The sequence below is a fragment of the Carassius auratus genome, chromosome 30 (assembly GCF_003368295.1).
Source record: "Carassius auratus strain Wakin chromosome 30, ASM336829v1, whole genome shotgun sequence".
Taxonomy (NCBI): domain Eukaryota; kingdom Metazoa; phylum Chordata; class Actinopteri; order Cypriniformes; family Cyprinidae; genus Carassius; species Carassius auratus.
In genome coordinates this window covers 10,572,370-10,589,242 of record NC_039272.1, presented here as the reverse complement: position 1 = coordinate 10,589,242, position 16,873 = coordinate 10,572,370, and the positions used below count along the sequence as shown (strand labels likewise).

At 35.9% G+C, this 16,873-nt stretch overlaps 2 protein-coding genes and 1 pseudogene across 2 annotated transcripts; all 3 read left to right on the top strand.

The window, feature by feature from the left end:
• The first annotated feature begins 4,012 nt into the window (after positions 1–4,012).
• LOC113050019 (C-X-C motif chemokine 11-6-like) lies at positions 4,013–4,873 on the top strand. The gene is made up of 4 exons (XM_026212737.1): positions 4,013–4,136; positions 4,261–4,387; positions 4,476–4,565; positions 4,716–4,873. Exons 1-4 carry the CDS (start codon positions 4,079–4,081, stop codon positions 4,804–4,806), a joined length of 366 nt encoding a protein of 121 aa, XP_026068522.1. The 5' UTR covers positions 4,013–4,078; the 3' UTR covers positions 4,807–4,873.
• Positions 4,874–11,847: 6,974 nt separating this feature from the next.
• LOC113050018 (C-X-C motif chemokine 11-6-like) lies at positions 11,848–12,823 on the top strand. Its single transcript, XM_026212736.1, has 4 exons — positions 11,848–11,971; positions 12,096–12,222; positions 12,311–12,400; positions 12,541–12,823. The coding sequence occupies exons 1-4, from the start codon at positions 11,914–11,916 to the stop codon at positions 12,629–12,631; spliced, it is 366 nt and encodes a 121-aa protein (XP_026068521.1). The 5' UTR covers positions 11,848–11,913; the 3' UTR covers positions 12,632–12,823.
• Positions 12,824–14,347: 1,524 nt separating this feature from the next.
• On the top strand, positions 14,348–15,407 carry LOC113050017 (C-X-C motif chemokine 11-6-like; annotated as a pseudogene).
• The last annotated feature ends 1,466 nt before the right edge of the window (positions 15,408–16,873 follow it).

Below are 16,873 nucleotides of genomic sequence, written 5' to 3'. Positions count from 1 at the left end.
AAATGTGTCATATGTATACAGTCTTTTTATGATTTGCTTTATTATTGTATTTTCATTGTCTATAATGATGTGTCAAATAAAACTTTTATATATAAACTCCTAAACTCTTTCAGAGTAGTTCTTGTATTCTGACATTCTGAGTAAAATGCATAAGATAATCCATTTTACATAAACAATAGTCTCATACTTCTAAAACACAAGGTCTGGGACATGAAAACGAATGTTGATTGCCACTGCACTTGATAAAACAACCAACTGAAAATGACATCAAGCTACATTTCCATTCCACATATTGAATTAAAACGAATGAATTAAATCTAGACTTCCAATTGTGATCAGAAGAAGCGGTTATAAAAAAAAGCCTAAAACGTCTTTAACATGGGAACGTCTGCTGTTTATTGTTAGTTGCGTCATCATCGTGGAAGAAAGAGTTTAAACAAATGAGTCTCTCTTGAAAAAGGAAGAGAGAAGGAAGTGATGGAATACAGTGTAAGAATTTCACTAAGAGAAAGTGCGGGAAACACCTCTCTCGAATATGCAACAGTTCCTTGTTTTCTCGAGAAACAGACAATACAAACATGCACAGGCATCTTCGAGACACCCCACAGAGTGGAGGTGCAGGAAACGCCTGCCTGATGAGAATGTGACCATAAGATACGCTAAGGCCAAAGCGATATCTTTGAGTGACATGAGCACCCGAATGAACGAGTACAATAATATGAGAGAATAAATAGAATAATCAAATCTCAGAATAATAATGATTAGAAATGTTCAAGCAACCAATTTGCCTTTCAACCCAAAATCAAGGTCATATTAAAATGGAGTCAGATTAGAATTGGATTTAAATTGAATATTCGTGCTGAAAAGACCGAACACACAAGAAACCTTCAGCCAGCACCAGATACCGTCTTTAGACCGAGTGTGTGGACCTTACAATAGTGAATACATCAGTGCTTCCCAAAGGTTTGGTCCTGAAGACATTGATTAGTAGACTCAGGTGTGTTAGGGTTAGAGCTAAACTCTGCAGGAAAGTGGATCTTGTGAGCCAGATTTTAGGATCACAGCTCCAAGTGGATGGGACACAGATTTTACTGATACTAGTAAAATCCATATATTGAATAAAATGTGTCAAATAATGTTCTTAGTCTTTTCATCCTATGAGGAAGAATCGCAATCAGAAACTACAATAGTTTACAATGAATGAAATAGAAATTAAATTAAATACAGTTAATTTTGCATATGCAAATTAAATTAAATACAATTATGTAACAAAAAAAATGCCCGAAATATATCGGCACTCTTATTTTGAAATGTCTTTACAGACTGACCCTTTTGATGATAGCGAAAATATGCATTCTTACAACCGTCTAAAACATATTATATAAAGGTCATAAAGTAGACATTGTCACAATTCATCAACTCGAGTTCATAAGCAATCTATTGGCATAAATGTGCACTGTTCATAGATTCAGAATCACTTTGATGAAGGCTGAAGCTCTGTTGAGCTGTATAACGTAAAACAGCGCCACCTTGTGACACTACAACGTGCAGCGCCCTGTTTTCTGAATTTTTTAAAAAGTTTTTAATAATCGATAGGCTGTGTCGAGATTTGTTTGTTTTTTTCATCCACATGATAAAAGGCGACTTAAAATTATCATTAAGAAGTGTGTTTTAAAATTTTATGACAGTGACTTTTTATGACAGTAAATTTAAGAAAGCTCACCCGGAGGGAGAGTGTACTTTATTTGCACACGTGTTCCTTAAATATACGTTACAGTTCGCGCACATTTATTTCTATTTGCGAATAGAAATTAATATGCAGGACAGCTACATAGCAGTCCATTACAACAGTCCAGTCTTGAGATAATAAATACATGAACTAGCTTTTCTGCATCGGAAACAGCTAGGTAACCTGTTCCGTAGCTTGGTAGTGTTTCTAAGATGGAAGAATGCTGTTTTTGTAACGTGAGATACTAATTTCAAAACAAAAGTTGCTGTCTAATATTACATCCAAATTTGTGACTGTAGAGGAAGTAATAGAAGATATATCCATCTAGATGGAAATTTTAATCTGATAGATACTGTGTACTATGAGATTCTGTGTCCTATCCTAATTTAATAGGAGACAATTATTGGTCATCTAGTCTTTACATTTTTTTAACACAACTCTATCCACCTTTTTCTTGACATAAAAAAGGGCGCCACCATTTGTAAATATGGGTAAAGCTTCCGGTCTCATTTTCATCCAGCTATTTTTAGCTGTACAAAACAGTTAGTTTTGCTGCTTGATACAAACAATTGATGTGTCCTATCATATTATTTTAATATGTTACCTTAATTAAGATCACACTGGTTTGTACTGCAAACGGTTTTACGTTGTTATTCTCCTCGTTATTTTACCCATGGCGGCTAATGAAACGGAAGTCTCACCCATAGGCTTACTTCAGCGTTGAGGAAAAAGTCGGAGAAGCTTAGTTTAAAAGTTTCATCTGGTCTTGTTGAAATGTATAGTTGGGTATTATCAACATAACAATGGAAACTAATCACATATTTTCTAATAATATTACCAAGGGTCAACATGAAAATGGCAGAGGGCCTAAGACAGATCCTTGCAGCACTCCATGCTTAATTGGTGTTAACTGATAATGCATGCATGCATTGTGCTTAAATTATAAAAAAATATGTAGCAGTCGAAGTGACATTTCCAGATTCCACAAAAAGTGTTCTTTTTTTCAGTTTCAGTTTTGCTTTTCATCAGCATGATTGTGCTCAGTCATTAGCTTAGACTTCAACACAATGTCTGATTAAGATGCTATATAAAGAAAAGGGTAGTGAAAACACTTGATAACATTCCAGTGAAATTTCAGTGAAGACAAAAAAGTTTTGTCTAATGACCTGATTTGCAATTTGTTTATGTATTAAACTATTTGCTCTGTATTTTAACACTGGATCTCTGATTATTCACTGAATTTCATCATTAGAACATTTTCATCACTGAAATATTAAATAATCTGCAAACAACTCTTGCTTTATGCTAAGTGTTGTACATATCACAAATACATGACTAACCCCATTTTGACTAGAAACTTTTCCTAAAGTTTTGGTTTATGCCAGTTTATCTCAAACTTAACCTGGCTTACCAAGCAAGTCTTATTTTCACACACATTATTGGACAATATATGTCATCATCTTTTCGTCATCAGATGTAACAAATATTGTTAAGACTGGCTTGAAAATAAAGAGGTAGTGAAAACAACTGACCAGATTCCACAGAAAACACACATTTTGTCCCACATCCTTGCTTGTGGTTTCTTAATGGTGCCATAAATAAATTAAACATCCACATGCACAAAAGCAAAAACAAAAGATTCCAGCTACACTTTGTGATGATGGAGATTGATCATTATTATCATTTTATTAATTTCACAGACCAAAAATGACCGTAACAGATCTAGTGTTAAATAGGTAAAGGTAAATGTTTAGAATTTTTGCTAGAAAATCATCACCTTTTCTTACTTGGGTGCCTGTCACTGTGTACTGTACAGTATTTACCTGCTCAGATTACTTTGAAACAGTGGGTCATTATCATAAAAATTATTGAAAAAAGATAATGTTAATAAATAGGTTCGGTGTGCATTTTCTATAGTTGTGTATTATTATATTAATTTATACACAACATGTATACAACAGATTGTCTTGTGTATAAAAACAGACAATAAAAGCCATGAAATTCAATCAGTTTACTATGTTTTTCAGTGTTTTAGCCTAATACCTACTAGTATTCCCACTATATTCGAGTCTAATTAATCAATATATCCTTCCTCATTAATGGAAAGTTACAAACAGGGTGCCCTGAGTCGAGGCTTCTCTCCATGAGGGTTCAGGACAGTGTTTCCAAGAAATCGCAATTAAAAAAAGAAAGAAATAGAGTACACTGGAGTACTGAAACCAAAAAAGAGAACTAAGACTGGGGAAAACCCTGATCCTACAGTATTTAAATGAACTCCTGAAGTCCTTCAGTCACAGTCTCACTGACCTAGACATAACACAAGCACAGTTGAACGAGAACAAGAAGACAATGAAGACTATTGCAGCTTTTGTTCTTCTCGTCTGCCTGATCGCTGTAGGGGTGAAAGGTGAGTTTGAGCTCTGAGAGATCGCAGATCAAGAGCATTCAGTATATCTTCAGAATGTACATTTGTTTATGGTCATGTTTGCAGTTAATAGACTCTAATGAAATATCTGACATTTCTCTTCCAGGACAGGACAGGTCTTCAAAGGGCAGGTGCTTCTGTGCAGACAAAGGTGCAAACATGGTTTTAGTGAAGAACATCGAGAAGGTTGAAATCATCCCTCCAAGTCCATCTTGTCGCAAACAAGAGATTATGTAAGCACAACCTACATTTGTATACAATCATTTATTTTCATTTACAATAAATTTCAGATTCAGCTCACTGATGTGTATTCTTTCATAGTGTCACTCTGAAGAATGGTGCAGGACGGAAATGCATGAATCCAGAGTCAAAATTCACTCAAAATGTCATCATAAAGGCTCTTGAAAAGAGGTGAGAATATCTTTAAACATATTTACTCATGCTTCACATACACATGCAATGCAAAGATGTAGATTTGTGTGGCAGATAACAATTCAAAAAGAATGAATTAATGGATTAATGGGAATTAAACTAATTTTAACCTATTTCTGATCTTCACAGAAGCCAGCAGACAGCTCCACACAGTACAACTGCCTCTGTGCCTCTGAAGAACACCATGACTTCATCATCAGCACCAACATCCTTCAAATGACTTCAGATGAAATAATATTTTATTCTGCCTCATAAATTGGAGTTCAGTATATAAAAAAAAAAAAAAACTTTAAACGTAAAAATATTTCCTAATATCTAAGCTGATTAAATTATTTTTATCTGACCACTGGCTGGTTTACAAAAACTTTTTCACAAATGTGTCATATGTATACAGTCTTTTTATAATTTGCTCTATGATTGTATTTTCATTATCTATAATGATGTGTCAAATAAAACTTTTATATCTATCTTTTAAATCTATATCTATCTGTCTCCTAAACTCTCAGAGTATTTCTTGCAATGTGACATTCTGATTTAAAATGCATAAGATAATCCATTTTAAAGAAAGTGAAAGTGAAGTGACATTCAGCCAAGTATGGTGACCCATACTCAGAATTTGTGCTCTGCATTTAACCCATCCGAAATGCACACACACAGAGCAGTGAACACAAACACACACACTGTGAGCACACTCCCGGATCAGTGGGCAGCCATTTATGCTGCGGCACCCGGGGAGCAGTTGGGGGTTCGATGCCTTGCTCAAGGGCACCTAAGTCGTGGTATTGAAGGTGGAGAGAGAACTGTACACTGCTCTCCCCCCACCCACAATTCCGTCCGGCCCGAGACTAGAACTCACAACCCTTCGACTGGGAGTCCAACCCTCTAGCCATTAGGCCACGACTTCCCACAATAGTCTATAAGCAATAAGCAACAAATTTTGATTGCCACTGCACTTGATAAATCAATCAACTGAAAATGACATCAAGCTACATTTCCATTCCACATAAAAAAATTAAAAAAACTGTGATCAGAAGAAGCTGTTATTTAAAAAAAGACTATATATATAGACAGAGCTAGAATGGCAGACAAACATCAACAACCCAGTCTTCCTTCCTGGTATTGTAGTACTTTTAAAGTTTTCTTACTGGTGAATGACACATGATGTATCCCAGCGGTTCCCAATTCCAGTGCTCGCGCACATATTTTGAATGCCACGCTTAGTTAACACACACAAGATTCAGATGACCAACTCGAGCTATGTCAAATTAACTGTGTTCCAATCGATATGATCCCCGTGATCGTTGCTCCCTACTCCCTGAGCAGGGGATTATTTCACTTCAGAACACGGACTGGAATTAGGAACCACTGATGTAGCCTTTTGTAGCAGAGTATGTGAGCGGAGTGGAGTGGGAACAATTTCCCCTCCGCGCTCAGAGCATTTAATAATCTCTCCGCTCCAGCTCCGCTCCGGGTTCACAATTTCCCGCTCCCGCTCCACTCCGCGCTCAGTGATACCAGAAACACTACTCCGCCTTCGCTCCGTGGCTAAAGTATTTCAGTATGTTTGAAATGTTATGTTCATAACGTAGCCTATCTTAAAATAAAAAAATTAAAATAACAGGAGAGTTTCAAAGTGACTTAGGCTATTGTGTGCAAACTTTTTTTTCCTACCACATGCCAAACTAATAACATGGATGTCAGCATTAATATAATTACTGTATTCTGCTGTGCAAATTTTGTTTGTGATGAAAATAACAGTACATTTTTATTTTATCTACAGATTAATGCATTTCCTACAGATTTCTGCTCATTCAAAATCAGATACAGATGAAGTAACACTGTAAGATTACATTTGTTTGAATGCATTATTGCGAAAGCGATTGCGTGTGAATGTGCTGTAACTGTTTAAATCATGCTTTGACCCGAAAATATTCAGTAAAAGGAACAGACAAACTCCTTGAGAACTAACCTATAACTTCCCGGTCGGCTATTGTCGTCATTGTAACCTTCTGATTTGAGAGATCCATCTGTATCAAGCTATAGTTAAATATGTTTAACGTGAATACTTGCTAAATATGCAGTTATATTACGGGCTTTTAGCATGAATTGTACTCGTGATGGAGCGGTGGTGGAGCACTCTTGGAGCGAGTGAAAACCACAACGCTCCGACTTTTAAAAAATCCGCTCCTCGCTCCTGTCAAAATCACACCGCTCCACTCAACGCTCCGCTCCCACTCCGCTCCGCTCACATTCTCTGTTTTGTAGTAATGTTGTCTTTGGTATTCCGGTCTGTGAGCTATAGGTCTTCACGGGTCCAAAAATTCGTGCCCGAACCCGACAGAGACCCGTAATGTACTACACAGAACCGACCCGGACCCGTCTAATATTTCAAAAGCTGGACCCGCACCCGTGTAGATCCGAGAAATGTCTACCCGTACCCGACCCGGACCCATATATTATTTGAAATCTGGACCCGAACCCGCCGGGAAGACACAGACCCGACTGGACCCGACGTTCACATATTCCACCTTAAATTGCTATTACAAGTAAATAAACCTGTTGCGAAGAATACAGCTTTTTGTCTTATCTAATTTAAAGAGGCGTAGTCTCTCTTCCTTGTACCCGACTGCCTGTGATGCATTACAGTCCTCCAACAAGAAAGTTATCCATGTTATTCCTCTCGTTATTCCAAGTCCAAGCTGAATCCACTCATTATTTCAGCTAAAAAAGTCCACTTGATGTCACGGTGACGGATGACAAATGCTACTGTGCACATGTACATTCTGACTCGAGTTAATTCGCATAATAACTTACACTGTTAGCCCTTTTGAACTATAATAACGATCGCTCGTGCAATGCCATGGCCGCTGACGTTATTTATTTACTATCATCTGATCTCTGTGCTCTCTGCTCTGCATCGAGTCTGAATCTGAACCACTAAAACTTTAAGATTAAACGGTTCATTTATAATATTATAAAAATGGGAGAAAATGTAAAACGCGGTTTGGCAGTCTAAGTGTCCCTCACTGGTTGCCATAGAAAGCATAAATGTGAGCATAAATGCGTTCAGGGGGCGTGGCTTTTGACAGTGATTGCAGGGAGGGTGTGACATTCGCTTTCAGTGCTATCAGGCAAATTTTAGCATTTTCCAAGATCTCGTATTGACCTTTTAAATGGTAATAATATTTCACAATACTGCCTTTTTTTCTGTGTTTTTGATCAAATAAATACAGGCTTAGTGAGCATAAGAGAGTTATTTAAAAAGCATTTAAAATGGTATTGATCCCAAACAGTGTATATTCTCAGTATAATGTATTGATATGCATGTAGAATTAAAAACAACAACTGTGTTTATAGAATTATACCAGTCTTATAAGTTTTCACATATTGATGAGATTTGTGCATGTCAGCATTTCCAAATTTCCATAAATCACTGTTTTTATCAAAGACTTTAAAATGGAACATGCAATGCAAATGAAAACGGTAGTGTGAACCACTAACAACCAGGCACGTGCACAGGTAGGGCTCAACCTGTGCAGAGCACATGCCCTTTTTACAAATGAAAGTTCTTAAAACGAGCTTGTGTAAATCTTATTCGATCCTCAAGCTGTCAGTAAGCTGATAACTCCGCCCCCTCTATATTCATTGAGTCAACACACAGCACAGTAGACAACAGCTGAGCTGAACGAAGTTTTGCGAAGGGTAAATAAATATCTTGTTGTTTGAATAAGTACTACTAAACACTATGTCTATAAAGGCTCATATTTTATTTATTTGATGTCTGACTGACTCACTGACTAAGACATGTGGGACGTCGCCTGAGAGAGAGGGCTAGCATTTGCCATCTAGTCATAGCCAATACATAGCCAACACTTAAATAGCCTGTGCATACAGTACCATTTCATCTTTTACAAAATACGATTTTGGCCAAATGCATTTTACCATGCGCTCCGTCAATATAGCTACAAAAACTAGTTTGTAAACTGTAGATGAAAATGTAATGTGATGCCGGCAGCGGCAGGCGCCGTCGCTGTTTTAATGACGGACAAAAAAAAAATTCACATTTGCACACATTCGCTGGTCAAAAACTATATATTGATAAGTAATGCAACAACATATAATTTGTTTTTACCATCGGAAAATCATAACAGGTGCGCCCCCGCGCTGTTTAGTACTGGAACTTGCACAAAGCGACGAGTGATCCTCGTCACCTACATAACATATATTTCTAAGAAATTCTTCTTTGATTTATGATTGCTGATACACTTAATTTATTAACATTTAGAATAATCATGTTATGGTATACTCTCCGCTCGTCCTCACATGTATAAAATGTAGTAAAACATGGTTTTACTACAGTAATGTAGTAGTAACTAAATGCAATTTATTTTTGTGATCAAAGCTGAATTTTCAGCATCATTACTCCAGTTCAGTACTCTTCAGTGTCACGTGATCCTTCAGAAATGCTTTTCACTGTACTTTTCACACTATTTTTATTTATTTTTTTCATTGCTGGCTTATTTTAGGGAAAGTGTAGTGGATAAGAGACCTTCAAGAGACCAACATCCCTGGTCCACCACAGTATCAAATTTTTGCCAGGTAGGCGGATACATGTTGGATATGTTATTGTAACGGTATGGCTATAGTTTCTTATAATCTGGAATTGAGTTGAACATAATTACTTAAATTATATTTCAAAAAAGTTTGTCAAAAATACTTGACTCATTGCTCACCTTCCTCTCTTCTCAATGTCATTCATAATCATGTTAACCAAATAATACAAATAAGCTTATAAAACCAAACAGAATAGCTAAAAAAGAGAATAGGACCTATATATAATTTATATAAAAAAAGGGAAGAGGGGTGCCCTTTTTCAGTTTCAGCACATGCCGCTCAAAAGGTCTGTGCACAGCCCTGCTAACAACTGACCTCTATTAACCTCTATTAAAAAAAAGAAAGGAAAAGTGTTGGTCTGTGTAGTTTGTGGTTTACATCACCACACTGTGATTCAGCTGTCTGCACAAGGCCACAGAACAACAAGTTTTCACCCCCAGCTCTTAATGCTCTCAAAATCATACAGTCACTGCTGGAAAGGGTTCAAATATAAAAAGATGCTGGAAAACTGAAGAATCTGCAGGACCTTAAAGATTTTTCTGAAGAACGCTGGTCAGTTTAACTGTTCAGAACAAACAAGGGACTCCTGCACAACCATCACAAAACAGAAAGACAGTCGAGGATCATCAGGTAACAGAACACAGTATTAAGAACCAAGGGTTCCCAAACTTTTGAGTGGGGTTATTTTAATAATTTCAGCATTTTTTTTTTGTCTTGTGGAATAAATGTTAAAATATTTTAAGTACAATATCTTACTCAGGACAGTACTAAATAAAAAATAACATGCATTTAGTATGATCTCTCTCTTATTTTTTGAAAATTACTCATAATTTCACAGATTCTGCAAGGGGTGCCCAAACTTTCAATCCCCACTGTATATATATATATATATGTGTGTGTGTGTGTGTGTGTGTGTGTGTGTGTGTGTGTATGTATGTATGTATGTATGTATGTATGTATGTATGTATGTATGTATGTATGTATATATATATATATATATATATATATATATATATGTGTGTGTGTGTGTGTGTGTGTGTGTGTGTGTGTGTGTGTGTGTGTGTGTGTGTGTGAGTTTTATTGGCTTAATGCTTTTCATTGTGATTATAGAAAATAATCATTAAAATGATTCCTTACTACTCATTCTGGGAAAGGTATATTCTGCTATTCTGCTGCTTAGCGGGGATGAGCAGGGGCGGAGCGGGGGGGCGGCTAATGGGGCTTAAGCCCCGAATGTTTTGTCAAAAGCCCCGAATCTTTTAGCTTTTTTAAAATAACTTCAACTTTGTTTCATTTCCTCTCAGTCTCTCAGACTGGAGCGGCAAAAAAAGAAAAGAAACAAAAGCTCTATTACTGTGCGTTGTGGCGGACGGTAAAGCATCACGCATCACTTCGCTTGTTTGCCAACTGCTGATAAAAACTAACGAAGAAGAATATAAATCATCTTCTTCGTCGTTGTCATTAGGGGCTGGTGGGCTTTTTATTTCACCGCCGTCGTAGCGAGCTCACTGACTGCCTGAAGTTAACATTATGGACATAACAATTTTTTTTAAAAGGAACTCGTAACAGCAAACCTCACCGGCCAGAGAGAGATTCAAAAGCAATATATCCCAATTTATCAAATGCTAAGTTATTTCAGGGCATGTTTTACAACTGTTCTCGGCACATTAGTGGGATAAGAAGATAGATTAATTGAGAAATATAGCTGGAGAACAATTAAATACAAAATAGTTTGTAGGCTCTACTGGGTGAATATTTTTTTTTTCTGAGTAACCATCATTTTCCCAGATAGTGTATAGATTTTTAGGCATTCTGTTATCTCAAACAGCCTGAAAAATAGTGCATTTAGCTGACATAAATGGGGGGAAAAAATCTCCCCTGCGGAGTACACCCCTGCAGCCCCCTAGGTTTGGGCTAAGCCCCGAATGTTTACATCTTCTGGCTCCGCCCCTGGGGATGAGTATGGTTTGGACTTGGTAAACTACATTGCAATAATTTATTTGATAGAAAAACATAATATCTGAGAAAATAGGGGTGTTGGTGGTCGAGGGGCATCTGTGATTAAGTATACTATACAATTTGATTATTTTTATGGCCACATTTAAATCCAATTTGTAAATTAAACAAACTACAACTTCAAAATGTTGCTATAAACTACTAAATCAGCAGGATTCAGTTGGGACTGAATGCATTTAAATTGTTGGTGTCACTGTGTATCTGTATTTTACTGGCACAGATTGTGTTAATAAATTTAAATGTTTAACTATTAATAAATAGTCACATGCTTAAAACAGACAACAAAAGCCATCAAATTAATATTAAGAATTTGTGATTAAAATGCTTTGAAAACAACTGAAAGGCCCCAAGAGTTTTCACTTTCAATGTTTTATTACAGTAGTACTTCCACCAAATCATAATTCACAAAGATATTCCACTCTTATTAAGCAATATATCCTTCCTCATTCATGGAAAGTTACAAACAGGGTGCCCTCAGTCGAGGCTTCTCTCCATGAGGGTAAAGGACAGTGTTTCCGAGAAATCGCAATTAAAAAATAAAAAAGAGAGGATGCTGGAGTACTGAAACCTAAAAAGAGAACTAAGACTGGGGGAAACCCTGATCCTACAGTATTTAAATGAACTCCTGAAGTCCTTCAGTCATAGTCTCACTGACCTAGACATAACACAAGCACAGTTGAACGAGAACAAGAAGACAATGAAGACTATTGCAGCTTTTGTTCTTCTCGTCTGCCTGATCGCTGTAGGGGTGAAAGGTGAGTTTGAGCTCTGAGAGATCGCAGATCAAGAGCATTCAGTATATCTTCAGAATGTACATGTGTTTATGGTCATGTTTGCAGTTAATAGACTCTAATGAAATATCTGACATTTCTCTTCCAGGACAGGACAGGTCTTCAAAGGGCAGGTGCTTCTGTGCAGACAAAGGTGCAAACATGGTTTTAGTGAAGAACATCGAGAAGGTTGAAATCATCCCTCCAAGTCCATCTTGTTGCAAACATGAGATTATGTAAGTGCAACCTACATTTGTATACAATCATTTATTTTCATTTACAATTAATTTCAGATTCAGCTCACTGATGTGTATTCTTTCATAGTGTCACTCTGAAGAATGGTGCAGGATGGAAATGCATGAATCCAGAGTCAAAATTCACTCAAAATGTCATCATAAAGGCTCTTGAAAAGAGGTGAGAATATCTTTAAACATATTTACTCATGCTTCACATATTCAATGCAAAGATGTAGATTTGTGTGGCAGAGAGCAATATAATCAATTAATGGATTAATGGGAATTAAACTAATTTGAAACTATTTCTGATCTTCACAGAAGCCAGCAGACAGCTCCACACAGTACAACTGCCTCTGTGCCTCTGAAGAACACCATGACTTCATCATCAGCACCAACATCCTTCAAATGACTTCAGATGAAATAATATTCTTCCTCATAAGTCAGAGTTCAGTTTAGAAGAAAAAAAAAACTGGGTTGTTTTCAAAAACGTTTCCACATATGTGTCATTTGTACAGTCTTTTTAGAATTTGCTTTATGATTGTATTTTCATTGTCTATAATGATGTGTCAAATAAAAGTTTTATAAATTATGTATCCCAAACACTTTCAGACTAGTTCTTGTATTCTGACATTCTTAACATAATCCATTTTAAATAAGCAATAGTCTTATGCTTCTAAAACACAAGGTCTGGGACATGAAAACTAAATAAAGCTTTTTAAAAATTGCTAAACAGTTATTAGCAGCTATTTTTGACTGACATGACTAATAAAAATACTTTCGCAACTGTAAATCAATTAACTAAAAATGACATACTTACAAAATTAATAAAAATTCAGCTTAGCAACACAGGAATAATTTTTTAAAAGTATTTTGAAATAGAAAACAGGTATTTTAAACTGTAATAATTTTCAACAAAACTAATGTTTTTTGATCACATAAATTCAGCATTAGTGAGCATTAGAGACTTCTTTCAAAAACATTAGAAATCTTACTGATCCCAAACTTTTGCATTTAAATTTTAATTTGTATTTAAATTCGCTTCACAATATTAATAATCCTAAAAAACAAAACATAAACATAAACATAAAAAACAGCTGTTTATACCAATAATTATACCAGTCTTATAAGGGGTTTTCCCATGTTTATGTATTTCAATAAATCACTGTTTTGACTTTAAAGTAGAACATGAACAAGGGTAGTGAGAGTAACTAACTAACCACTGTCCTATGAACATCTATTTAAATAGAAGTGTGGGTCTGTGTACTAGTTTGTAGTTACTATCACCACACTGTGATGTCTGATATTCAGCAGACAACAACAGCAGCACAATGTATACAATAGTTCAATTTACAAGGAAGGGACATACATTTTACATACAATACTTTCAGTCACTTTTGACTATTATTCACCAACTTTTGACTATTATTCACTAGCAAGAAATTCAAATGTCATGTGCCTGATAGCAATTCACTTGTGAATAAGTAGTTGTTAGGAATGTTTAGCACATCTTTCAAAAATGTTTCAAAAACATTTCTTTATATTTTTATACTCTTTTTTTTTTATTCTATTGGATGGATATAAATTTCCTTTACCTGTAGTACAGCGTTGTTCAAAAGCTGTATACGCAAGAATTTACCTATAAACAAAGTATTAAAGGTAAAAATTTATTTCATCCTGCAACTCCTTTTGTTTTGTTTTTTTGCCTTGTAAAACATCTCGTTACTAACAGCTCCAGACCTTTGTGCAAACCCATCTGGCAGACATTCATTCACAATCTGGCATCCCTAGTTCTGATTTAAAACAGATGATAGAAAACACACATTACAGTTGCCAGGTTTGCACATTACATAATTTCTTATGTACATAATTGAAAAAAATTCTTAGGTTGGTATACAGCTATGTTTTTAATGTTTTAATGGTCTATTGCTTTGCATTGTAACAATAGTCTAATATTGCAATTATAGTCTAATATTACAATTATAGTCTAATATTGCAAAATAATTTACTTGCTATAATAGTCTAATATTGACCAAATAAAATGATAATTCGAATGATTCCTTCCTCATTCTTGGAAAGGTAAAGTATGCATGAAAAGAAAGTGTTTCCGAGAAACGAGACAAATACAGATGCAGGACCAGAAACAAAAACTTAAAAATTCTCAGGGAGGGAAAACCCCTTACAAAAGCATAAAAACAAAGTAGCTGGACTTCATAATCATACACAACTTCATTAACTAGCCATTAGGGAGGTGAAAACTGCAGATTATTACCATGAAAATCGTTACAGCTGTGGTTATTCTAGGCTGCCTGCTTGTTGTAGAGGTGGAAGGTGAGTTTGATCTCTAAAATTTGCAGATTGAAGAAATGCAAATTTAGTTTTTCATACTGTGCATTTATATTGTGAACCCTGCATGGCAGGTTGTTGTAGATAATGGTAAAAAAAAAATGCACTGTTTTTCTCTTCCAGGCCAGGCTAGATTTCTGAAGGGCAGGTGTTTTTGTGCTGACAAAGGTGTGAACATGGTTCTTTCAAAACTGATTGAGAAGATTTAAATTATTTCACCAAGTCTCTCTTGTAAAACCCAGGAGATTGTGTAAGTGTATACTGTTATTTACATACAGATATTATCTAAATATTGCACATCTGTTTAAATAGGTTATAAATAATAATGCAGTTTATTTTGTCATGTTTTTGTAGTGTTACTCTGAAAAATAGAAGGCAGAAATGCTTGAATCCAGAATCTAAATTCATACAGAAATACATCATGAAGGCTGTTGAAAACAGGTTAATATAAAGCTTTAATATTTTTAATATTATATTTTGTCCATACAATATGAATAGTTCTCTGTCACGCTTTTTGTTTTAACATAATAAACAGACACAGACATAACAAACACTGTCAGCTGTTTCTGATTATTTTTAGGAGTCTGCAGAAGAAATAGCCTGCAGATGAATAGATATGAGCTATTGTAAAGTGAAGAACATGTGATATCAGCACCCTACAATCAGTAAACAACATCCTTCAGATAAATCTTGAACTGAAATTTTTCATGTAAATGTTTCCTCAATGTTTGCTTAATGTAAATCTGTTTTTCTTCTAATAAACATAATCATTAATCGCTGTTATGCATTTTAAAGTAGTAATGCAAAACATGCCTGATTATATGTACAGTCCTGCAAAATAAAGCTTTTGTTGACATTTCAGAATTTTTTTTATTTTTTTATTTTTTTAATTTATGGTCATTCTATAGAGCATAGATTTAAAAAAAAAAAAAAAAAACTAAATGTTATTATAAGTAGCCTGTTTGGAAGAAATATTATATTACTAAATCTGTGAAATGTGAACCTTAATCTTTAAACATAGATTTAGGTTTGCACATTAAGTCTAAAAAGTAATCTTGAAATGCAAAATGGTAAAGCTATACAAAATTTTTTTCGAGTATGGCTCTGTGTGACGTTAGATGGAGCGGAATTTCCTTATATGGGTCCTGAGGGCACTTCTGCCGGAAGAGCATGCGTGCGCTCCTGTATAGCAGAGCATTGAGAGCACAACAGACATTCACTGATCAGAGCGAGAGCATCGCGAAATGTCACAAAAGAAGTGTGTTTTTATTTGCCAGGGCAAGACAACCCTGCACAGATTACCAAAAAAAAAAAAAACAGCATTAAGGGACCAGTGGATGGAGTTTATTTTTACAGAGCATCAAGGCAGTTGTGCAAGTGTTTGTGTTTGTTCCCTGCATTTCGAAGATGCTTGTTTTACAAACAAGGCCCAGTTTGACGACGGATTTGCGTATCGTTTATTTCTTAAGGATGATGCAATCCCAACGAAGAAGGGTCACGATCGTGTGTTGGAACCGCAGGCGGTGAGTAAAACTGCTTAAAATATCTCTGCCTCCTTGTTAGTGCGTCCCCTCCCATGCCGGAGACCCGGGTTCGAGCCCCGCACGGAGCGAGTTGTTGCTGCTGCTGCTCTCGTTCAGTTTCAGCCTCGGGATCTGATTCTGGATCATAAATAAACGGCTGAATCTGACTGTAAGCCATGGTTTGTTTTGGATGATGGTTTTTCCCTCACGGTAATATCAGTTTCCACATGCTCTCTCAACGCAAAAGCCTACTGGCGCTCGTGATTCTTTAGCTCCGCCCACACGTCACGCCTCCAGCCGGTCGTGTTTTTCCGGGAAAAACCGGTACAGACTATCTTTCTCTTATGAATATAATAAAACTAAAGACTTTTTGGAGTTATCAAGGATGCAGACCTTGATTAGCTTGTTCAGGTATGTTTGAATAGGGTTGGAGGAGCTAAAGGCCCTCCAGCCAATAGGATCAATGTTCCCCACCCCTGGTTTAAGGGAATGCTTTGGTTTTGGAACATTATCACATTTCAGACAACAACAAACCTTAACGTTTTTTATGACAATATGTTGTTATAACCAGTAAAAGATGTCGTTTTAACAACATAATTATGGAGAGTGGAATAAATAAAAGCCTAAATATGTGTGAGGCAGCAATGCATCACCTAGCAATCAAGTCTGCACAGATGATGTTTGAATTATATATTATGAACTTATTACCAAAACACAACAACCATGATGTGAATTCCCACGTTTTTATTCACTTCATAAAAATTTCAGCAGGTGCACGAATTGCA